General features: G+C 44.0%; 1 protein-coding gene across 1 annotated transcript in view; it reads right to left on the bottom strand.

Moving 5' to 3' along the window:
• Nucleotides 1-25060, bottom strand: part of CACNA2D3 (calcium voltage-gated channel auxiliary subunit alpha2delta 3) — an 807776-nt gene that overhangs the window by 276388 nt on the left and 506328 nt on the right. The window contains exons 12-13 of the mRNA XM_081805734.1: nt 15931-16009; nt 5045-5178 (exon numbers count right to left, since the gene is read on the bottom strand). Of these exons, the coding sequence (XP_081661860.1) occupies nt 5045-5178; nt 15931-16009 (213 nt within the window). The remainder of the gene's footprint in view (nt 1-5044; nt 5179-15930; nt 16010-25060) is intronic.

Here is a 25060-nt window from a genome sequence, read left to right as displayed (position 1 = left end):
CATTTCCTCTAAAACTGCATGTCCAGAGCTGCTCCCAGACCTTTACTTTGCCTTTGCTGTTGAGAATTCTTTAGTGGAAAAGCTGGAGTGACAATGGGTCTCCTTAGCTCTTAACTGCCCTTCATATGTAAACATATACATATGTAAGTATATATGCATGTGTGTATGGAATTTAGTAAATCTAAAACAATTGATTCAAGTGATTAACATGATCTAAAGCAAGACATCATATTAATACCAAGCTTTATCCTCTTCCGTGACCTTCCTCTCCCATGACCTTTGGGTTACGTACCCCCAGCCAGAATACTCTGTAAGTGGGATGTATCCTTTTCCAAAAGCACACCATGCCCATTTGTTTCTCATCAGTGACACTAATTTTAATGACCCACTCTAGATTTTGTCTGGATTCTCCCACTGTGTAGATACTACTTTTTCCCCCCAGAACTAGTCAAGGATCTCTGGGGAAGATCTTTGAGACCATGAAAATACCCTGTTCCAAATCTCCCCATTAGTTTAGCATCCATTGATAACCTTTGCCCTAACCGGTCTTTCCCAAAATGTCTAGAAAGCAGAGATTTTCCATCTCCATGACTCCCTTCACATTTACCAGTCAGCAGCCCACTGTCCACTGCATCCCTGTTCACCTGTCTCGTTATCTCTTTGATTCATCCCTTTGAGATTTGTTGATCTAGTCACTATCGTAAGAACACATGGATTTCTGTTTTATTCCACAGGTTATAATCCATTACTGTCCCAGAATTGACCAGTGAGGTCCCCTTCATACTGACTCCTGTGTCCTTTTGATATGACCTCCTTGTTTTTTTAGGAATTTCTTAGTTTCTGGCATTAAATATTCCAGGCTTTTTTGGGATATGGGGCACCTTCCCAGGCCAAGTCCTGGAATTAGCAATTTCTCTAAGGAATGCTGGTTTCTGTTAGTGGGGAATGGTTTTTAGAAGCTGGGGTCTGGGTTTTAAATGTGTTCATTGCTACTGGGGTGCCATTGTTTCTAGGCCCTTTCAAGTGACAGAGTTGGGGTTTCATTCTGACACCTCCCATCCAGTCTCATCCCACAGGTGTCTGCCTTGTCTTCCTCATTTACACATTTGCTCAATCTTTTTATTTTTTTTGTATTTATTTATTTATTTATTTTTTATATTCATTGACTTTTTTTTTGTTCTTATGTTAATCCCCATACATTACATCATTAGTTTTAGATGAAGTGTTCCATGATTCATTGTTTGTGCATAACACCCAGTGCTCCATGCAGAATCTGCTCAATCTTACCATACTCAGAAAATAGATTCAGAATTGCTAGACCCACATTACTCCAAATGACCCCAAAAGGAGTTTAAAATTTATTTCCCATTCTCTCTCCAAACTGGACTGAGGAGAGTCAAAGAACTATGTTCAAGCTTTAACATTGTGCATAATTACTATATTCAAAAGTTTACTGCTTTTTCTCCCTTTTTTTTTTTAAGATTTTATTTATTTATTTGACAGAGAGAGACACAGTGAGAGAGGGAACACAAGCAGAGGGAGTGGGAGAGGGAGAAGCAGGCTTCCCCGTAGAGCAGAGAGCCCAGTGCGGGGCTCAATCCCAGGGTCCTGGGATCATGACCTGAGCCGAAGGCAGACGCTTAACAACTGAGCCACCCAGGCACCCCTTTTTCTTCCTTTCTTGATAATTTTTGTAGTTCATTTGAAATGTCATTGGATTCATTTAGTCTTTTTGCATTCACTGTTAGTTCCCCACCCTCGTTCTTGTTGATTTTAATTTTTGAATGCATAGAACATCAAGCTGCTTTCAAAAGTCCAAACTATGCAAAAAGGTATACCCAGAGTTATCTCACTTCCTTCACTATCTCCTCCTCTGTACTTCCTCCCACTTCTCATAGGTAACAGATTCTATTGGTTTCCAGTTTATCCTGGCTGTGCTTCTTTTCATAAAAAGAAGCAGGTACATGCGTATGTTCTAGTTCCTCTTCTTTCTTATACAAAAGGGGGCACTCTATTTATACTCTTCCATTTTGTTATTACTTAGCAATATATCCTGGAAATCATTCTATATCAACCAATAGAAATAAGTCATCCTCATTCTTGCTTTTACATTAAGATCCACGATATGTGTGTACCAATATGTGTGTACCATAGTTTATTTTATTTTATTTTATTATGTTATGTTAATCACCATACATTACATTATTAGTTTTTGATGTAGTGTTCCATGATTCATTGTTTGTGCATAACACCCAGTGCTCCATTCAATACATGCCCTCTGTGCCCTCTTTAATACCCATAGTTTTATCATAATCTATCTGTTATGTATTGTATCTAGGTAACTTTCACTATTTTGAAATGACATGCATTTCTATAATGAGCAAACCTGTTTTATCAACTGTATTTTCTTACTGTTGGAGGTTCATCTTCAGAGTTCATTCCTAGATGTGGAATTGCTGGGTCAAAGCGTACATGCGAGTTCACCTTCATAGAGATTGCCCCATTCTGTCTTCCCACACGTGGTCTATGGGTGTTCTTTTCCCACAGCCTTACCAACAGAGTATACAGTTAAGCTTTTAATTTTTATCACTCTGATAGGTGCGAAACCGTATTTCACTAGAGTATAATTTTCATTTTTCTTCTCTTTCTACGATTGAAGCTATACATCTTTCATTTGTCGAAAGCCATTTTTATTATTTTTGTGAATTATCTGCTCATGTATTTTGCTCGTTTTTTTTTCTACAGAAATTTTAAGGTTTTGCCCTCAATTTTGAAAAGTTCTTTATATATTAGGATTATTAATGATTTCTGTGTGCTCTGCATTGCCAATATTTTCTCCCACGTTACCCTGTGCCTTTGACTTTGTTTATCGTGGTTTTTCATGTATAAAAGTTGGTTTTCATTTTGTTTTGTCTTTAGGTAGTCAAACTTATTTATTTGTCTTTTCATTGCATCTGGATTTTAGAGTCATTGTTAGAAAGATTTTCTCTGAATCCAGGTCATAGAGGGATTCACCCAGGTTTTGTTCTAGTGCTTGCATGGTTTCATTTTTTACAGTTTTGATTGCTGATCCACTTGGATTTCTTTCTTGGCTATGGCCTGGTGAATTGAACTAATTTTATCTATTTTATCTTTTTTTAAATGGCTATCTAGTTTTCTCAAAAGCATCTTTTATGAAGACCATGCTAACCCCACTGACCTGAGATGCCACCTTTATCTCTACTGAATTTCTATATGCAGTTGGATCCCTTTTCTTGGACAACCTATTCTACTGACCTGTCTCTCCAGGTGTGTTTTAATTATAGAGGCTCTGTTTTATATGTTTCAAATTGATGAAACAAAATGCTTGATCCAATAGCCATTCAGGGTTTGTACCTAAAACCACTGATGACGGGCTCACTTCATTCTTGGCTATTCGCATTGCTCCTCTTCATACCTGTTATTCCTGCCTTACTCAGCCACACCTATGAAGAGGTGAACACATCCATGGCAATGACTGTTAGCACAGTGTCCACATAAATGGGGCAGCTTAGTTATTTCGTTGCCGTGCTTCTAAACAAACCTGGGGTCAGACTGTGGAAATGATGAGAGCCCCAGGTCTCCCCGGCAACCAGAGAGGCTTTTTCAGTTTAACATCCTCTCTATGCAGGGCGACTGACCACTTCATATTTCCGTGGTCCCACCGCGTCCTTTATTTAGGCCAAGGTGGGGCAGGCTGCCGCGGTGGCCCCCAAGATGGGTTCCCATATGCTGTTCCTGCCCTGCCTTTCCCTGCAGCTGCCAGAAATGCAGCCAGAGTGAGAGAGAGCATGGAGAGAAAAGCCGGCCCACCGCAGCCATTGAGATCACTCCCGAGGACAGCTGTGTCTGGGTTACAGTGATTAATGTGATGTTAATCCCAACACAAACGATGGGAGAGAGGCCCCGTGAGAACATTTACAATCAATAAATGAAAAACACCACTCCCATCAGACTCATTATCACTATGAAAAATCACCCTGAAATTACACAAGAAACCTGGCCATTGAGCCACTGCGTGATGATTGGCAAAGCTCCTCCTTTTACGCTAATTCAGCATCAGATTCTTTTGCTTGGAATTCGGCTTTAGAATGAGCCCGTGGCCAGAGTTCCAACAGCAATCCAGGGCTGATATAACCACCAAGAAGCATATTCTCACTTGTCTATGGGAAGAAAATGCAGCTGTGGCCTCTACCGTGGCTCCCACTCACTGTTGGAACTGAACTTTGGTCACCCTCCCAAGCTGAGCCCCCAAGATTCATCAGCACGACCGGACCTCTCAGATGGCGAGGACGGAATCTAACATGACCATGATCATGGCTACCGACAGAATTTGTACACATAGAAGGAAAAGAAAGTAACTAGAGAAGACACAGCAAAAAGGGACTTTTCTGTGCCGACCGGACTCCTTCCAAAAGTGCGGGCTACATTCTGTTATGATTTTTCACCAACCTTGCTTGTCGAGGACCAACACAAACTGCACAACAAAGGAAAATGTCATCGAGCCCCATCATGGAGGAAGAGTGACAGAACTGCAGCTGTAAAAATCAGTAAAGGAAAACCTCACTAAAGTGGGTGCTAGGGATGCTAGAAGGGAGGAAGGTGGGAAGCACTGTCAAGTACAGACCCAACAGAAGAATCCTCAACAGGAAAGAAGCATCAGTTACAGGCCCCAACAGGAAAAGATGTACATTGCATCTTCTACAAAAAATCAAACACCTTTGCAACTCAGCCCACGGGAAACCATCATCGTCTTGAACTCCTGAACTCCAGTGGATTTTGTTCAACACAACCCCTTCCAACATACTCCTTCTCCATAAAATAGCATTCCTCTCTTTTGTTTATTGGACTTGCCTATGGTTTTGCTATAGCTTGCTTGCCCTGGATTGCAATTCTCTGCTATTCCTGAATAAACCCATTTTTGCTAGAAAAATAACTGACAGTTTTATTTTTAAGGTTAACACAGTCTTCTGGAATTAACAGAGGAAAACCCTCAGGCCACCCCCAGGGGCTCCCGGGGACTCACAGTGCTGTCGATGTAAGCTTCAGTCCATACCACGTCGTGCTCCTGATCGATGACTTTGGGCCGGCTGAGGACGTGCAGGTACTCCATGACATTTTCCTGCACGTCAGCCAAGGTGGAGATCTGGGTGAAAAATCCTGCCAAGAGAGAACCAAGCTTAGTAACAGGAAGAAGGGCAACTGCAGAGTGCATATGCCATACCTTCTTGGCCTCTGGTTAACTTCTTTTGTTTCTTTCCCTATCCTTTGTAAACACTGTATCTTCTCTCTACCATCACCCACTTCATGAGAAATGCGTTCATGTGATCTTGAAAATATAATCAAGCAAAAGAAATCACAGTAAGGTCAACCATAAAGCCACCTCTCAGAGGAAGCCCCTGCTAACCCTTTAGAGAATGTCCTCCCAGACTTTTTTCAATACATACACATCAACACATACACTCACGCATATATCTATGTGTAAAGCGGGGTCCACTTTACATGCCATTCTGGAACTTTTTTTTTTTTTTTTTACTTTAGTGCACTTATTTCCAATAGGAAAACTATGAACCACAAAATGTAAAGGCCATCTCTTTTTTTTTTTATAACTGTAACAATAACTCTGATTAATTTGAAGGGGTACAAAATCTACTGAGCAGTTGATAAGCTTTGTCACATTTGTTCTTGAGAACATGATGAAGCAGACACAACTGTGCCCACTTTAAAGGTAAGATGCCCGAGGCAGATGAAAGGGATGTATTTCACCTGTGTTCTTACAGGTATCAGGCAGCAAATACCAAAGGTGCACCCATGCTTTAGGCATCTCTTCATCTGCGCCTTTTGCTCCTACGGAATTTTTTGCCTTTTGTGTGTTTGGGGCGGAAACTCTGGCTCACACCCCTCATGTGGTTACCAGACCTGCCTTTTGAATATGCTGGGTTGACATGGTTTCTCAGTAACAGAAGGAAGTCCTAAACGACCTATCATCTTGTGGATGGGGACACCGTTTTGATCTGGAGTTCCTCTTCAGTGTGGGGTCCCGTTGGCTTCACCGTGGGTTAGGAGATGTGAGAAGGAAAGGCATGAATTGAGCAAGGTCTGGATCCCTGATCAGGACGGGGGGCTTTCATTCATATACGGAAGGCTTTCCTGGTGCTTAGCACTGGAGAAGCAGGATTAACAAGATGAGCAAGACCCCTGCCTCCTGGGGCCTGGCAGGTCGGAGTAAAGAGACAACTGCAAAATAGCACAATGAATATTATGCTGAAAAGCACAGCAGGGACAGCCTATCAAACCCAGCTACCCCGAGGAAGGGTCAGTGCAGCTGACCCCTGAAGGATGAGGGCCAGTTAGCTAGAGGAACAGTGTATCCAGCAAAGTGTGAGTAAAGTGTGATTAAAGGCCCACGGTGAGAGTCAGCCTTCTTCTAGAAGCTGAGAATAGCTCAGAATGGCTGGAGGAAGGAGCTGGGGGAGAGGGGCTGGAAGTCAGATACTATAAATCAGAGATGAGCAGGAGAACTGTCACATAGGACCTTGGGAAGGAGTTTAGACGTTATCCCCCAAGCAGGGAGTCATGGGAGGATTTTAATAAGGGGGGCACTGGATGGACAAAATTCAGTTTCCCTCCCCATGCCTTTAAATAAGGACCCTTACAACTAAGCTCATGGCATGTCCTACTTGCCAACAAACCAGAGAAGGGTACGTGTGCCCCTGAAGCCAGATCTGACACAGCACTTGCTACAGCGTTTGTGGAACCTCTTGTCTAAAAGCGTGCTCTGGGTAGCGAAATGGCAGCCCTTCTGTTGTCCAGAAAAGGGGCAGGACCCTCCCAGGGCATTTCCAAACAAAGGCCAGCTGGTTTGAATTTGCTGTGCCAACCCCAAATCAGGTTGGGACCATGTGGCTTCTGGCTTCCTGATGACAGCTCTGCACAGTGCTAATTAACATGCATTGTCACTCATGTCCAGGGCCAGGGCCTCGCCCATCCCAGGGGAAACAGGGCCCTGAAGGAGCTGGCTGTGAGTGCCTGTTCTAGCTTGTAGCCTCGGAGGGGGCCCATGTGCACCTTGACACTCCCTCCGAGGCCAGGCACTACAGTTAGGGACACCCATCTAGGACTGGGTTCTCCCAAGGCTTCCAGGAGGTCCCTTCTGGGAGGCAAGGTGGGAAGGGCAAGTTGCAAGAGCATTGCTGGGTGAGGGGAGCATTCATAGTTATCCTTCCTGCATGGCAGCTGCAATCAGTGTGGAAATCAGCAAGAAAACATTGCATCACTTCTTTAGTAGGCAAATCTCAGGCTCTGAAGGAAAGGTCTTGGAGCCACAGACAAGGCATAGAGGACAAGCCAAGACAGATGTCACCATGTTGAGAGGAGAAGGAGAGAGCTGAAAGTTCTGGACCATCAGGGTACGTGGGTGAACCATTCACAGTGTAGAGCAATTCCAATTGGGAATCCTGTACCAAATGTGCACTGAAGACAGCATCTCTTAGGAGGGATTTTTCTTGGTGGTCTGCATTTTCATTCTCACGCTCAAAGCCAACAGTAAAAATCCCTGATTTGGGTTTTCCAAAATCGGGCCAAGAGAAGAAAGGGAATGAATGTAAGGAGGAGCATGGGAAAGACAGATCATTGCATGGTGGGGAGTAGGAAGGAAACACAATCACACATTTGGAAGGGGACTGAACTGGGACACCATCCTCACTTGGCCTTGCTTATCATACTCAGAGTTCTGAAAAGCTGGCTTCTCCCCAGAGCTACAGACCCATAGCCAACTGTATACCTGACACCTCCATGGGGATAAGTAACAGGATTCTCAGACTCAACTTGTCCAAAGCCACTCCCAATTTCCCTGTCCAAACCCATTCCTTCCCTGGTGGGTCTTCCTCATCTTAGCAAATGGCGCCACTGCCCAATTAGGCCAAAAACGTAAGAATCATCTTTGATAGTCATCATTTCCCTCACCTCACCCCATAGCTAATCCAATGGCATGTTCCTCTGGCCCTACCTCTAAAATATATTAAAAATCCTCTTTCCCATCTCCATTGCTCCCAGCTGACCCCAAGACTCCACTGTCTTTTCCCCAGAGCCTCCGTGCACCTCTCCCTCCTTGATATCTAGGCTCCTCCCAGCAGTCAGAGGGATCATCTGAAAGTATAAAGCAGATCACCATCTCTCTGCCTAAAACCCTAAAACATCTTCTGTTCAGAGTTAGAATAAAATCCAAATTTCTAACCCTGACCGCCAAGATTCTCCCTCAACTGGCCCCTCCCCAACTGGGTGATGGAATCCCCTTCTGCACTCCCACGCTTGCTCACTGTTTCAGCTCACTGGCCTTTTGCTTCCTCTCACAGTCCATGCTCATACCCCCATCCCCACCCCCAGGCCTTTGCACTTGCTGCACCCTCTGCCCGGCACACCTTTTATCCAGTTTTGCCATGGCTGGGTTCTGCTATCATTCAGGGATCAGCTGTCAGAACTCATTCCTCTCACTGCACCCCACCTTCACTTTCCTTGCTTACTCTGCTCTCTGTCATTGGAGTCTCAGCTCCATGACATGTTGCAAAAACCTTGTGCCCGTCTTGTCCAGAGTGTCATTCCCAGAACCAGGCCTAGGGTTCTGGGGGAGCCAATAGTAATGCAGGGACATTCATGAGGTCTGACTGTGACCTTGCCTCTCTGCACCTGGGCCACTCAAGAGCCCAACTTGTGTGAGGAAACAGAGAGCAGTAATTTGTCCTGGATCAATTCAAATCTAGGTTCATCAGATTCCAAAGCCTTTGCTCTTAGAACCTCTGAGGACACCACCTCTCCTTGTATTGGGAAGGGTCAGGCATGGCTGCTAACAGGTCCTGTCCCAGGAGGGGGCTCCTCATGGGCTGTTCATGTCTGGGTGACTGAGAAGGTTGAGGATGGGGTTGGGAAATGTGTGGTTCCCTGAGATTCCTGGGAAATGCTCAATAATTAGCACCAAAGATCTACTGAAAACCCAGGTCACAGTTCTGACTTATATCTCAATACATAGACCAGGGATGCAGATGTATAAAAGGTAAGAATACTGTACGCTGCAAAGCTTAATGCAAATTTATCATGTAGCCCCAATCCATTAAAACCTAAAACCTTTCTGAAAGGCTCTTTCTTGTTTTTCAATGTTTTCATATACGTTTTAGTTAACAAATGTACCTTTTGATGGATAACAGGAAGTCCCTGAAGGCTGGACGCTTTGGCTGTAATTGTAGGTGCTTCCCTTGTTTCTCTCTGTATTCTCTGGACTGGCCACCTCCCCTCCTCCCTCCCCTCACTTTTATTTCTTTTAAATTCTAGCCCTGGAATGTTTATTCTCTTCTTTAATGTGCCTTTTTGGACTTCATATATCATGTAAGAAAACAGAATCAGCAATCATTTGGTAATTACCAAGGACTAATTAATGCTGAAATTAGCCATCTATTACAAGTGGTCTGCTCATTTTTCTACCTAACATCAATTTATTTACCTTATTCCCTCGCAGAGCCTTCTGTGAATTCTGGGTTACCACTCTTCAGTGTGATCAACCACATGCAGCCTGGTGCTTTGTGTTTCTGAGATTTTACCACCCTCACTTCAAGATTTCTTAAGGGCCCTTGTCTAAAAGATGCCTCTGCAGGAGATGCCCCCTCAGCATATCATTCGATACTCAGCTGGGCAGTGGTGCCAGAGCTGAGGGATTGGCGAGGCCATTCCTCCGTGGGAGTCTCTGGCTGGGCACCTCACACACCAAGGTCCTCTTTCGACCTTTCGTGTGATGGACACTGCTCCTGTTGAGTCTTTTCAAAGGCTTTTGCCCTCTTAAAGAAGACAAGCTGAGAACAAGCAAGCCCATACTCAGACTTCAGTCTTGCCAGGGTGATGGGGTGGGCAGTGAGGTGGATTTGCATTTGCTAAGGGAACAGCAGTGTTCTTGGAAGCCCCTCACGGTACCCCTCTTCCTCCTCCCTGTCAACAGCACACGCTACTAAAAAAGCTCTCATTTCTGTAGAAAAATGTACAACTTACAAACAGCTTTTTGTCTCCACGATTCCTGGTCCTTTCACAGAGACCAAGGAAGAGGTCTGATAGCCCTGAGAGCTGAGGGGTGAGGATGCCCCCCAAGGACCGTGTGCCCAGCTGCCTCTTCAGGCGTCACTCCCAGGCGTGAAGCTGTCAGAATCAGCCCCATACCTCACGTTTAGGAGCAAACCTTTTCCTTTGTGAATAAGATGACACTTTTAATTTCAAATTGCATGTTAGAAAAAATAATTTGAAGGATCACGTGGTAGAGCTAGGAATGCTGGCTTGTCTGCAGCTCCATCACTGAGCCAAGTCCCCCTACCTCATCATTCGGAGCCTGAACGTTCCCATTTGTAAAATGTCGGGAACTGGACCACACGCCTACACAGGCGGGGGCAGGACCACTTCTGGGACACGCAGGCTGGGTATAAATCCTCGTCCAGCCTTTATTAGCTATGGCATAGTAAAATCCCGCCTCAATCTCTAAATTCCATTTTCTAGATTCTCTCATATTATGGGAAGAATGCAAGAGTCTTCCATGAAACCGATCTTTCTTCCCCCCAGAGAGAGGCGACACAGAGACCTCACAGCCTGCTGAAGAGTTAAGCTTGGGCTTCAGATCTGCTGGGCCTGAATCCTGGCTCTGCCACCCAAGGGCTGCTAACCTGGGGCAAGGTGCCAATCACTCTGGGTTTGTTTCCTGCTCACACACCTCCTAAAGCTTTAAGAGGTCAAAAGAGATAATACACAGACGTACTTGGCACTCTACCTGTCACTGAGCACGCTTAGCTGTGATTAACAACATAGCCCTGTCTTCAGCTTCATCACCATTATCCTCTCCACTCTAATCCTCATGTTCTATAGAATGTACACCCTGGAATATTATGGAGCCACAAGAAAGAAGGAAATCCTGCCATAGGGACAACATGGATAGACATTGAGGCCACCATGCTAAATGACATAAGTCAGACAAAGAAAGACTAATACTATATATAATATCACTTATATGTGAAATCTATATGGACTCTAAAAAAGCCAAACGTGGTGTAGAACCAGAGAGTAGAATGGTGGTGACCAGGGGTTGGGGGTAGGGTGGGTGTGAGAGAATTAGGGAGATATGGTCAAAAGGTACAAAATTTTTTAAAAAGAATTACACAAATGTATCTGAATGACATTTTTGCCTTCTCCCACCTGTTCCAAAATGGCAAAAAACTTTAATTTCCACTTTTCCCTCAACCGCACCTACAACCATTCTGGCCTCATAAATTTAGTTAGGACACAAGACACTTGGAAAGGTAGAGCGAAGCTAAGAATTTTTTGATGGAAAAAGACTGTGGGTCTGAACTTCTGAGGAGGGCTCAGGCCACCAGATCTCTTTCAAATGAGGAGAAAATGATCATTAACCCATCCAGAAGGGACAAGCTGAGCAGACAACCAAGAGAGACTCGTGTGGCGTTTCCATTCGACCTAACGATGACAGATTGGTTGAGAACCCAAACACAGAGGCCCTTCTTTATTTGCACAGCTGGAAAACACTCCCTTCACCATGATTTTTGAAGGAGAATCAGGCAGTGCTTATTTAAAATCTTGGCACACTGAACATTAGAGAAGGTCATCATGGCTTTATGGAATATCTGGGCTAGTCAGCCCCTCTTTTCTGCTTCCCCAGTTCACTTGTTTATCCAATAATATGAAAGCAGAGCTTTAAATTCCACAAACCATTCTATAGTGGCAATGATTGTTTTAATGTATTTAAAATGGTTTGCTGCTTTGCCTCATTAGGGCTGGCTCCCTCAAGATAGGACCTAGTTATGCATAAAATGAAGCAAACCAATGAGCTCCAGGCCTCTCTGGTTTTTGCTAGGAGATTGGACAAGGCAGAGAACTCCTGCCAGGGGTATGAAAGTCCCCAGGAATCCATTTCTAGGGGACAGTGTCTGAGGTGCACTGGCTGAGAACTGTCTCCACGGCTACCAGACTTCCTAGCAAGAACATCGGCACCAATAGTGGGTCCTCAGCCACCGACCCGGGGGAAAGGGTGGTGCTGGCCCTACGACTCCTGAGTCACTCTGGCCAGTCAGCCAGCAGCCTTCTCCTTGGGCTCCCTGGGCTCTCCCTGGGTCTGTTTTGGTCCCCAAATGCTAATGCTTCATTTCACTGAAGAACTTGGCTGACTCAGGGAGAAAATATGTAAGGGGGGGCCCCCTCTGGACCTCATGTCACTTGAGATGAAAAATGTTATGCTGCCTCCATACTATAACAATCTGAGACTATAAACAATGATTTAATTAATGACCATAGAAGAATACTTGCTCACCAATGTTACGTGGCCTAAAACCCCATAACTGACGCAACGTGAAGCCAATGTTTATACGGGCACAGATGACTGGAACCTAACATTTGGATGGCAACTGTTACTTTGAAGAGTGGCAAACAATGACATTTTATTCCCAAGGCCCTTCAGAAAAGAAGCAGAGTAAGGAAGGCAGACCTCTTGAGAGAGACTTGCTTTGGCAGGGAAGGCAATGACTGGATTTGTACAGGAAGAGAAGGAGGATCACTGTGGAATCCAATGGCCTGGCCAGCTAAGCAGCTACTATTACCTCCGTGTTGCTGTACTCAGACCTTCTAAATCTAAAGGGCTACATTCTATAGCCAGGCCCTGGAATACTCGGAGTTGACTAAATTGTCTTCAAAAGGATGCTTCAAAGATTCTTATAAACAATGACTAAAACTAAATTATGGTGTAATATTAGTTGATTAAGACAAGACTTCAATTTGAGTAATTTTCATCAGCTGGACACAGACAGTGGTAAAAACAAGAACCCATGACTAAAGGCGTACTAGATGATGGGAAGGATTGCAATCTGATGTGGCAGGAATAACAGCAACATTTTTAAAAATTTGAAAATGGAAAGGAACTCTTTCTTTTCAAGACCACAAAGTAAAGGAAAAAATGGGGAAAAGTGTAGCTCGCTCAAGGTTTTCAAATGTCAACAAAGTTCCAAAACTTATTTCAACAATGGCCTCTTCACTCAGAGGAAATCTGGGATCCACACAGCCCCCATATGTTTATGTCTATGCTTCCCCTATACTTCACCCTGAAGCATTATTCTGAGACATTATTCTGAGACAATGCATTATTCTGAGATGCATTGTTCTGAGACAATCTGAATTGCTGATACCTTTTAGTGAGGCAAGCCAGCCAATAAACTAAAATAATTGTAAAATGTGTTATGTTAGCCCTTCAAGGAAATGTTAAAACCTCCCATGCAGTTCTCTACTTTTTAGATGAGGGAATTGACACTAGCTTAAAAGATGGTTCCAAGTGGAAGCAGATAATTCAAGACAATGTCAAGCAAAGGGAAGGGTGAGCAATGTTCATTTGCTTGGCCACGTACCTTTTCACTACTCACTTGCCACGCCCACCCAACCACAGTGCTGAGACCCCGCCAGAATGCATCTGTTTTTCTCCATGGGTTTACCTCTCTACCCACACCCAATTCAGCAGCAGGGAGTCCTAGCCCAAGCTGGGGGGTCATAATCTTTTCTGGGGGAAGGAAGGGACTTGAAATCGAATTTAAAGTACTGATCAGTCTCAAGTGGAGAAGATATAAACTCTTCCTTCTAATATCATGTCTTGCCCACAATGTGTTGTGTGGACAGATGAGTATGCATGGCATGGGTGGTCATTTCTAGATTGCACCATTGCCGGGGGGTCTGTCTACAGAGAGGAAGAATGCCAAAGAGTGTAGAAAAAAAACAAGGAGGAAAAGAACTAAAACTCAGCTCCTGGGTTCCTCATGAGACATGAGTTTCCCTTCCCACTCTGGGCTCTGAGTCACCCTTTTCCTCTCCAAAACACTCCTCTTTTTAATTTCAGAGAGCATCTTTGCTTGCTTGCAACTAAAATAACTTTTTCTTAAGAGCTGGGACATGCAAACTCTTCACAGAATCCTCTTTCCTCCACTGAGGCACAAATGCTGGAACTTTTTAAAATAAAGGATGGCTTGGGGCGCCTGGGTGGCTCAGTCGTTAGGCGTCTGCCTTCGGCTCAGGTCATGATCCCAGAGTCCTGGGATCAAGCCCTGCATCGGGCTCCCTGCTCGGCAGGAGGCCTGCTTCTCCCTCTCCCAGTCCCCCTGCTTGTGTTCCCTCTCTCGCTGTGTCTCTCTCTGTCAAATAAATAAATAAAGTCTTTTATAAAAAAATAAAATAAAATAAAATAAAATAAAGGCTGGCTTAGGAGACAATATTAAAAGAAGACCACCTAAATCCATCAAGACCAGTTTACCATGCAATAGGATATGGTCTTCCTTTATAAGTGTTTGTAGCCAATTTACTCATTTTTCAAACATTCTGAGTAAGACAGGAGGCTGGGCTCCCCCCGAGTGCTCATGATGAAATCAGAGTTAAAGGCTGTTCTTGTGGAGCATGTAGCCTCTGAGGGAAAAGAAGACATGCCTACAGATCAAAATGGCACCAGGAAATAATGGGGCACTTATGTGGCAGGCACTGCGCTACCAGTTTGACCTGCACAGCCTCGTTTCCAGCTCACAACAGGTGGGGCAGGTATCATCACTACCCCTGTTCTGTATGTGACACGATTCAGACCGATAGGTTTGGTAACTTGCACACAGGTGCTGGATGGTGGAGGCTGGGTTTGAACTCAAGGAGTCTGGGTTAAGACTCCAGTAGTCTGGGGCGCCTGGGTGGCTCAGTCGTTAAGCGTCTGCCTTCGGCTCGGGTCGCGATCCCAGGTCCTGGGATCGAGCCCCGCGTCGGGCTCCCTGCTCAGCGGGAGGCCTGCTTCTCCCTCTCCCACTCCCCCTGCTTGTGTTCTCTCTCTCTGTCAAATAAATAAATAAAATCTTTAAAAAAAAAAAAGACTCCAGTAGTCTGGACTCTACCACCTATTTGCCGCCTATGCTTTGCCTTCTTGGTCCTGTGTAGCATGAAAGGAAGGAAGCCCTTCATAAACTAGAGGGCCCTGTTCCTTCCCTCCCTCTGCCTTCCCCAAAGCATTGTTTCTGACATACAACAGGGGATTATTAATCAAGAGACTTCAGAATACAGAAAAGACAACAATTATTGAGTGCTTACCGTGTCCCAGCATTGAACCAGGCACCTAATATACACCATTTCACTAATCTTCATATTTGGTAGGAATCAAAGGAAGAACTATTATCAACATCCTGATTTCAAAGATTAGAACATTGAGGCAGTTTAAAGTTAACGAATTTAATCAGTTAAGTAGGCTAAGTTATGCTATGGGGACATATCAAACTGGAAATCTTAGTGGCTTCACACAAAGGGTTACTGATTACGCATGTATATCCAGTGTGGGCTGGCTAGGGGAGTAGAAGGGCACCAGTCCCTGGTGGTCACTCAGGGAACCAGGCTGATGAAGTCATTTCATGACTATTCCATCTGGAACATGGAGTTTTTAGAGTTCACAGGAGCAGGAGAACAGAGTATGGACACTATCGTAGCAGCTCCGAAGTGCTTTGGCCCAGAAATGACCCAGCTCGGTTTTGCTCACAGCCTACGGGCCAGAACCCATCCTGAGGCCCCACCTAACTGCCAGGAGAATGGAGAGTGAGCACATGGATATTGGATGTGCAGTAAATCGCTCTGCCAAGCTCACCCAGCTACTACGCAGCAGTGCAGAGGTATAACCACTCCGCATGATGATGTCCTCAAAATCCGTAAGCATATTTCAGGAGAAGTTGTTCCAAGTCTATCAAACACTTAGAAACAACCCAACCTTATCTTAGCACTCACAGCCTTGTCTTAGAACTTTCTACTTTCTCTTGACTCTCCCAACTATGGCGCACCCGAGGGGAAGTGACTCGGAGTCGAGCACATGGGGGTGGGGGAACCTACCTTTGTTGGCACAAGCCATCCACTTGAGATTGTCTGCAAAAGCTGCCTCTCGCCCAATGAGGTAGGTGAAGATGCGGACCTGGGAGGAAGAGGAGAACAGGCATCAGCGATACGCACCTTTCACCGAGCTGCCCAGACCACATGCGTGGCTCCCGCACATGTGTTTTACCTCTTTAATGCCCCAGAGGCTTCCCATCTGTAGGAACATATTTAAGACATTTGAAGTACAGGCAGCTAGAAATATATTCAAAACTGGAGCCTTTGATCTTTTAAACCATATGGCGCTGGAGGTGGGTGTTTTTCGGTGTGCAACTCATGACAGAGGGGAGCAATGTGAAACGGGAAGCAGGCAGCCATGCAGGCCCGGGTTTGCTGCACACATATGGACAAGGATCATCTCAGCCTGGACCAAATCCGCAACCATTTTCCTCATCCACACAGGAAACGCAGTGTGCTCTTGGGAATACAAACGCCACCAAAAGACCCTCAACGTTTCCCTCCAGTGTGAGGACACGTTGCAGACCCTCTTACCATCTGTGGTGTCTGGTGTGATTTTAGGAGGTAATTAACTGGGACCAGAGGCATGGCCTGTAGCCGGGAGACCGATGGGGACTCTTTCTAGCCTTCTTAAGCTTTTGGCTCCCAAAGAGCAGATAGCACGTGTAAAACCCTGGCTCTCTCATTTTCTATTGCTTTCTCAACTCTCTCTCATGAGGCCAGAATCCTTTGAAATAGAGCACCACCCCTCTCCCAAAGTAGTACTTGAGGGTTAGATGGAAGAAAGGTAGGGGATTAAAAGGGTTACAGCCCTTGAATTCAAATTTAAAACAGGACATGGGTCAACAGTACCCAGTCCAAACGAAACTCTTCTGGCAGTCCAAGCACAGCCCTCTGGCCACCTCCTTGTGGCCAATTTAAAGGAAGACATGCCATTAGATGAAGATGCTGGGCATGTGGCCCCAAAGGCTTTTTACCAGCTGATGTCCCCTCAGCCCATCGAGACTGGCTCAGGCATCCCACTGCTCCTCCAGTGCCTTTATTATCGTTGTCGCTAACTAGTATCTCCTGTGGTTCCATCTGTGAGGTTGATCTCCACTAGACTGTCCACCTGATGCAGGGAAGGAAGGAATGTCTCTGTTTCCCTGGCTGTGTCCTAATGGAGCACAGTACTTGGAACACTAAAATGCAATACATGAATGGGTAAAACATATGAATGCTCCTAGCTGAGTATAAAAATGCAGATTTTGCTTTAATTAATAAATGAATTAACTAATATTTTTAAAAGTAGCCTCCACACCCAACGTGGGGCTTGAACTCACAACCCCAAGATCAAGAGTCGTGTGCTCTACTGACTGAGCCGGCCAGGCACCCTCAGATTTTGTTTTAATTATAAATATTCTCCTATCTGGGCATCATAACTTAAGGGCTAGTTTGGAAAGAAATGTTGAAATACACATTGTCATTATGTCGCCTCGGCCAGTCCTCACTTATGTGCACCAAAGCAGCCCTTCCATCCATCACAGCTCCTAGGGGACTTCCTGGGTCGGTGAGCAGGCAAAGAGAGCTTTGTCTCTCTTCATTCCCCTCACTCTTTTCCACACTATTCCCAATGGAGTCACACTGACAGAGAAAGGATATGTTATTTATTTATTTATTGTTATTATTTTTTTTTAATTGGGAGATTCTGGCTTCTCTTAGGGAAAAAAAAGAGAAGAGACAGCCTTATATGGCCAAAAGTAGTTATTATTGACCTCCCCCCCTACAAAAAGTAGGGGGGGAGGTCACTTTTCCTGCCTGGCCACTGTTGGCATTTAGCTGAAGATGTCTGATTTAGGGGGAAACTGAGGTCCAGTTAAGTAAAATGATTTGCTTAATTTCATCAAGTCCCAATTTAATGGGAAAGGTCTTCAGAGACCTCAGGATAACACGGGGGCCTCCTCACAATCTCTTGAAGATGCTGGGTCTGTCCATTTAGAAAACCCCAACCAGCCCCATGGCCCAGAGCCTGTACCCATAGGAGCCAGCAATGGAATCCAGTCTTTTGAGACCCAGACCCATGCTTTTTTCATAAATCCTCATCTTTCTTTCAAATTTAAGCTATTTAAAGGGAAAACACTAAGCTGATCAAAACTTGTATCCCCACTGCTCTTAACAAAGCAGAAGGCTTAAAGGATAGCTATTAGGAAGTGAAGCCAGAAGTCTACCTTTGTGGGCAAAGAGGAAAAGATCTGGCACAGAGCAGCCCAGCTGTTTTCCAGTAAAGCTACCTACACATACCAAACCTCCTCTGCTGTCCAGATGAAGAACCTCAGGATAAACTGAGTTCTCTCTCAGCAGCATAGTTAAAACTCCAGAACAGTGCTGTGAATCACTGGCATAACATCTATAATTCCTCACTTAAAAAGATGGCAACCCATTTGGAAAACCAGGAGGATTGTGCCAAACTTCAGACCAGACATGATTGCGCAAGAATAACTGTGCTAACAGTAACTACAATAATGGAAACCAGTATCTCAGTACCCACGCCCTCACCACGCTCCTACACCACTGCCCTGGCTCCTACAGTCAGCACCATCCCCTGAGTCAGGTGCATGCTAAGAGATTTACAGGCATTATATTTATCTTGTTGGTTTGTATTTTATTTTATTTTTTATGAAAGAAAATCAGAATCATGTTCAGTATCTCCATTTATGTGGCACCCTTGGCTCCCAGCAGACTGGCCTCCTTATCTGAGTAGAAACGGCAGGGGAATGACTTGTCACATCTCTGCCTATAAAATAAACATCATCAAATGATACTCTGTTCACGCCCTGGATTTCTCACAGTGATGCCTTTCAACTGGCAACAAAAGAGATGGGATTTTACTCCAAAATAAATGTTTTGGAGAGCAATTTAACAATATCCATAGCATTTTATTTTTGTAATTTTTTCAGGCCCAGTAATTCTACCTCTAGGCACTTATCTTATAACCAAGATACCAAATAAAATGCCTGTAGGGGCCGAGTGGGTATCAAAGATGACAGGAAGTGGTAGGCATATGGAAAAACTATAGAGTTGCACGTCTTCTTAAAACCCTGTAATTTCATTGATAGCTGATTGGCTAAAAAGGTTATAGTGTATTCAGGGAGTGGAACACCATATAGGTATATACTCATGTGGAGAGGCATCCATTATAAATCAGTAAGGGGAAAAAAAGCCAGTTGTAGGATATTGGATAGCAAAGAACCCTATTTTTCGGGCGCCTGGGTGGCTCAGTTGGTTAAGCGACTGCCTTCGGCTCAGGTCATGATCCTGGAGTCCCTAGATCGAGTCCCACATCGGGCTCTCTGCTCAGCAGGGAGTCTGCTTCTCCCTCTGACCCTCCTCCCTCTCGTGCTCTCTCATTCTCTCTCTCGCAAAAAAAAAAAAAAAAAAAAAAGAACCCTATTTTTCTTCAAGGGGATTTATATCTTTTACTTCACAAATGTCTATACCACTTGAGTGTTTTTACAAGTGAACAAGTATTGCTTTAATAATTAAAGATCATTTTTTTATTTTATTTATTTTAAGATTTTATTTATTTATCTGACAGAGAGATAGAGAAAGAGCACAAGTAGGCAGAGCAGCAAAGGGAGAGGGAGAAGCAGGCTCCCCGCTGAGCAGGAAGCCCAATGCAGGGCTCAATCCCAGGACCCTGGGATCATGACCTGAGCCAAAGGCAGATGCTTAACTGACTGAGCCACTCAGGCGCCCCTTAAAGATCATTTTAAATGAGAAGAAAGTAATCACACTGCAACCTTCTCAACCATTCTATAAGGATCTAGGAAGACTCAACATAGCAGTGAAAATGTAGCCCCAGTAGAGACAATATGTGGACCTTATGACCGAGCCCTGCATCTTCCTGGGTGGGCTGCCATACTCCACTGCTCAATTAACTGAGTGCAAAACCTTTAGGAGTAACATAATCAAATTGCTCCTCATTTCTATCATTAGCAGATTCTGTAACCTGATAGATTTTATTTCCAACAATTGGAGATTTCTTCCCCAAGAAGTGCCATTACAGAAATATTCACAAGTCTGCCTTGAGCTCAACTACTTTTCAGATCAGAGGTGGTTCTGAAACCAAGTTCACAGCACAGAATATCAAGGGACAGAACCATGGCACAGTTCAGACCACAGCAGGAACAGGACACACCGAAGCTCCCCAGAAAGCCAGGCCTTTGTGCTCATCCTCTGTCAGCATGAAAGCACCTCTTTTGTTAATGCAGCATAAAGGCAGGGGGGGAAAAATGTCTGCATAAACCTATTAGTTCATTTTGATCTCCCATTTAACTTTGTATGGTCTTTAAATGTTCTATAAACCCAATTAAGCTTAATAAAATGTTAGAATGTGGACATTTCAAAGTTCAAAGTCACTTAATTTAATCTGATTAGTATAAAATTTCCCAAGTGAAACAAACAAAAAACTCAATCCAGTTTTTCCAAAAAAAACCAAATTATGCTCTGACTCATGTAGATGCAATTCCCACCAGAAATTTGAGGGGCACCATTTCTCTCAACTTGGGTGACTATAGATAGTTTGAGCTTATAATAATGAACCAAATCTCTTCTTTCTATAGCCATTAAAATAGAGCAAGAAGAGTGCCTGCCAATAGAGCTATCATGGACACACTGCACGGCCAGAAAACAGGCTGCCACCCCCCACACACGTCCGCTTAGTAATGAATGGAATATCACCAACAACCATGCTTTTGAGACAGTCCAAGAGTAGCAGGTCATCATCCATCTGTCACAAGTGGCTTCTGAGCACCTACTATGAACCAGGAATCATTCTTGGTGTTGGGGATAAAATGGATAAACAAAACAAACTCTCTGTCTTCAGGAGTTTACATTTTCATGAGAATGAAACAGATAATAAATGGCAAATTTGTATCTAACATTTATTTGTTGGATTTAATGCTTATGAAGAAAATAAAGCAGGGTAAGGCAATGGAGAGTGATGAAAGCTGCTATTTTAGGAAGAGAGGAAGGGACGCCCTCCCTGATAAGGTGACATGTGATCAGGGACCTGGACAAAACGGGTGGGGGAGGGAGAACAAGAAACATGGCTATTGGGGAAGAATGTTCCAGGTGAAGGGAACAGAAGGTACGAAATCCCTGAGATAGGCATGCTCAAGGGATATTGAAGAAACCAGTAGAAATGGAGTGGAGTCAACCAGGAAAAGTCACAGAGAATGAATGTGGACAGACAATAAGGTCCTTGCAACCACTGTTAGAGAACAGAACCACAGAAGAGACTGCATAGAAGCCTGATATGAGCTACACATGATCTTGTAAAAGAGTAAATCTGTCTACAATGTGGAGAACAAGTCATGTTCAACTTGGCTGCCCATTTGATTTTCCTGTGATGTTCTTATAATTCTGAATGCCCAGGTGTCATCCAACTATAAATAAATCAGATCCTTGGGAGCAGAGGGTCTTTCAGTCACCCTTGGTTCTAATATACAACCAAGTTTGAGGACTACAGACAGAGGGAGACAGGGTAGGAGGCCACTGACATGTTCCAGGTGAGAGATGACAGTGGCTCTGGCCAGGGTGGGGAGAGTTCTTAGACTTCACCAGACATCAGAATCACTAGGGGCCTTGAATCCCACATTACTCTAACACCCACCCTCCAGAGACTTAGACTAAGTAGGCCACATATCTACATTTTTACGAACACCCATGGTGGGTCTGACATAGGTAGACTGATGCCAACACTTTTAAAAAAACACTGAGAAGATGAGGCCCAAACGCAAGTGGAACCACGAATTAAGAAATCACTGGAGCCATTTCAAACAAATGTGTTTCTGTAGATTGCTAAGGATTGAGGCAAAACTTCCAGGAGTTTATGTGCTTAAAAAAATAGAGGATATGGATCCAGAGGGCATTTTTTTTAAAAGTTTGTGTCATTCCAATTAGGCAGGAACATCAGACACCAACCAGACTGGGCAAACAGGATCTGCCATCTGCACTTCCTTTCCCCCCCAAGAAAGGGCAGATCTGTACCCACATGTCTGTAGCTAGAGCTGAGTCTTCACACCCAAAGCTACTCCTTGAAATGACAATAACTCCACTCTTGCTCCCACATACAGAGCAAAGGGCTGAGGACAGAACACGTAGAAGTCTCCAAATACATAGTCTTTACATTTATTTAAAAAAAAAGAAAGTCTTTCATCTTAAAATAACATTTAACTATAAATCTAGTACTTCTACCTTATAAAACATGTAATTTATATGGATTATATGTATAAATGGCACTTGCTGAAAGAATCGTCCAGTACCTCTGAGTGCCCACATCCATGGGTTCCAAATTTTCATTCAGCCAAGTGGCAGCCTCTGCAAATAAGCATGTGGACTCACCTTCACGTCCTTCCAACTGCTCATGCACCCTCAGACTCACTGCCCAACTCAATTATTCCCTAAAACACCTCCAGGATTTCTCAAAAATCGTGTGCAACTTGACCTTTAGAAAGAAGTCTCCTGATGTCTTTATGTCTTAAAGGCCAATTTACTATTACTGAATATGTCCTTAAACTGTTTCTTCACAAAAGATATTCCTAACCTACTTCTCTTATTTACTCATTTCAATGAATTCTGGTGTAGAGAAGCGCCTCTGAATAAAAACTTTAAACTCCAAGCGGAAGATGAGGGCTGGAACTTGATTACTCCCCAAATGCTTCATAAATCACCACCAATCATACCTTCACGAAAGCACTGCAAGGGTAGAGGTAGCCCCAGAGAAGGTTGATGCCAATGGAAATAGTTAAATTGAGCAGGCTGCTCTAATCTAGAAGCCATCATGCTCATAATAAAAGAAGAAACAACCTTATCCAAAGGATGAGGAGAGGCACATAAGGGAACACTTCCCTGAGCAGCAATAAGATGGGACAAATTGAATTTCAAAAGTAATAAAATTTCAACAAATGAATATCATAGATCATTATGATAAATGGACTGTCATTTGTGAGATGCTCTACGAGTCTGTATAATCTCTTTCCTCTCAAGCACAGTGCCTCATACCTCATGTGTGGTATTGAAAATACCCCAATTCAGAAAAAATGCCATTTGTGATCTTCTGAGCAGGAAGATGCAAGTCCAGTCTGGTGGCCATGTGTTTTGTCAAGGTGAAGGAGAAGGTGTCTCTGAGTTGTCCAGAGACTGTGAACTGAGTTGGCATGGGAGAACACAGGATATGACACATTGCTTCACAGAGCAGTAAGGAGTCAAGCGACAAACATCCTCAAAGGTGGTGACACAATTCATTCGACTATCCAGTCCCATGGACTTAATTTAGGAGGCAAAGGCAGGGTATTAACTATGTCTTTTTATGTTCTGTATTTTTGATGCTCTGATACCTGGGGCCTTGCTGCCTTGAAGGAATAACCCCTCCCAGGGTTAGCTAATTCCTGCAGGTTACAAATGACTTGCCTGCAGGTGCATCTCTGAATGCAAATAAACCAATGCAGACCCCTTCTTTTTATCAGGTGTTCACATTCTCGACCTTTATCCACCTGCCATAATCACTCCATGGCCCGGTACCAGACTATGAGGAATAGCTCCTATGCCCCAAGGCCCACTGATAATATTCAATCCTAAGCCTGCTTACCCTGCTTTGCCTTTTTCTTCCCATGGAAACCACAACAAGGCTTCCGCCCTCCAGTTCCCTCTCCCTCTCTCTCTTTGCCCACTCACCTTGCCTTGGTCCTTCCCCTTGGTGCAGCTCCATGTGATACGGCATGCCCCTTGCTCCTAGGGGACTACCAGTATAATAAACTTCCTTCATATCAGGCATTTCTATGTCTGTGTGCCTTACCATGTCTGATTCAAATAAATACTGAGTACCCTCAAAATAGCTGGGAATCAGGAAACCTGGGCTCCAGGTGGGTCCAACTCCACACTTACTGGCTTGGTGACCTTGAGCAAGTTAGTTAAACCCTCAGACAGTATTTTCCTTATGTGTGGGTAATATGTGGATCATCCACCCACTGCCTGTGATCGATAGCAAACCTGATAATGGATACAAGGACAGGTAAGAAGCGGTGAATTCCAGGCAGAGAGTCGCATCCAAGTGTATTTGAGACAATTTGCTGCAGTAAAACTCAAAAAGTGAGCTGAGGAAAGTCAAATCTCCCATCCACAGACACCCCCTCAACCCTGTCCAGAGGTCTGGTTAAAGAGGAAATGGACTGTTGTGGGTGAAGAAGGGGATCCTTCCTAGGGGACGGTTTTGAGGAGTCATCACAGATATCTGCCGTTACCAAGGATAATGGGATTGATAGTCCCTAACACTAGAATTAGAGCGATGACAACTTCTATTAACCTTGGCAGAGTTGTAAGATCCATTGAGACTTTGGCAAAAGCTGTGGACTTTCCCCCTATAAAAAATGCCCAAGGCTGTACATTCAGGATTTCAGATAAGATTCATGACATGTAGGGCATCTCCTCCACCAAAGACTGAGATTCCCGAGGCACCTCTGGATCCCAGGTTAGGAACCTCTGTTTTATATACTTCTTGTATTCTGCACTTGGAATTCCTCAAAAGCAAACTGTATTCTTTGGACAATCAAAATGGGCTGTTCAATGGCAGGAATGTCCACTATCACCACTGCTATTCAACATAGTACTAGAAACCCTAGCCTCAGCAATCATACAACAAAAAGAAATAAAAGGCATCCGAATCCACAAAGAAGAAGTCAAACTCTCACTCTTTGCAGATGATAGGATACTTTATGTGGAAAACCCAAAAGACTCCACCCCAAAACTGCTAGAACTCATACAGGAATTGAGTAAAGTGGCAGGATATAAAATCAGTGCACAGAAGTCAGTGGCATTTCTATACACCAACAACAAGATAGAAGAAAAAGAAATTAAGGAGTCAATCCCATTTACAGTTGCACCCAAAATCATAAGATACCTAGGAATAAACCTAACCAAAGAGGCAAAGGATCTGTACTCAGAAAACTATAAAATACTCATGAAAGAAACTGAGGAAGACTCAAAGAAATGGAAAAACATTCCACGTTCATGGATTGGAAGAACAAATATTGTGAAAATGTCTATGCTCCCTAGAGCAATCTACACATTTAATGCAATCCCTATCAAAATACCA

Source organism: Leptonychotes weddellii, chromosome 1, assembly GCF_054177405.1.
Source record: "Leptonychotes weddellii isolate Sample4059 chromosome 1, ASM5417740v2, whole genome shotgun sequence".
Classification (NCBI taxonomy): domain Eukaryota; kingdom Metazoa; phylum Chordata; class Mammalia; order Carnivora; family Phocidae; genus Leptonychotes; species Leptonychotes weddellii.
This window is presented reverse-complemented; position numbering and strand designations above follow the sequence as displayed.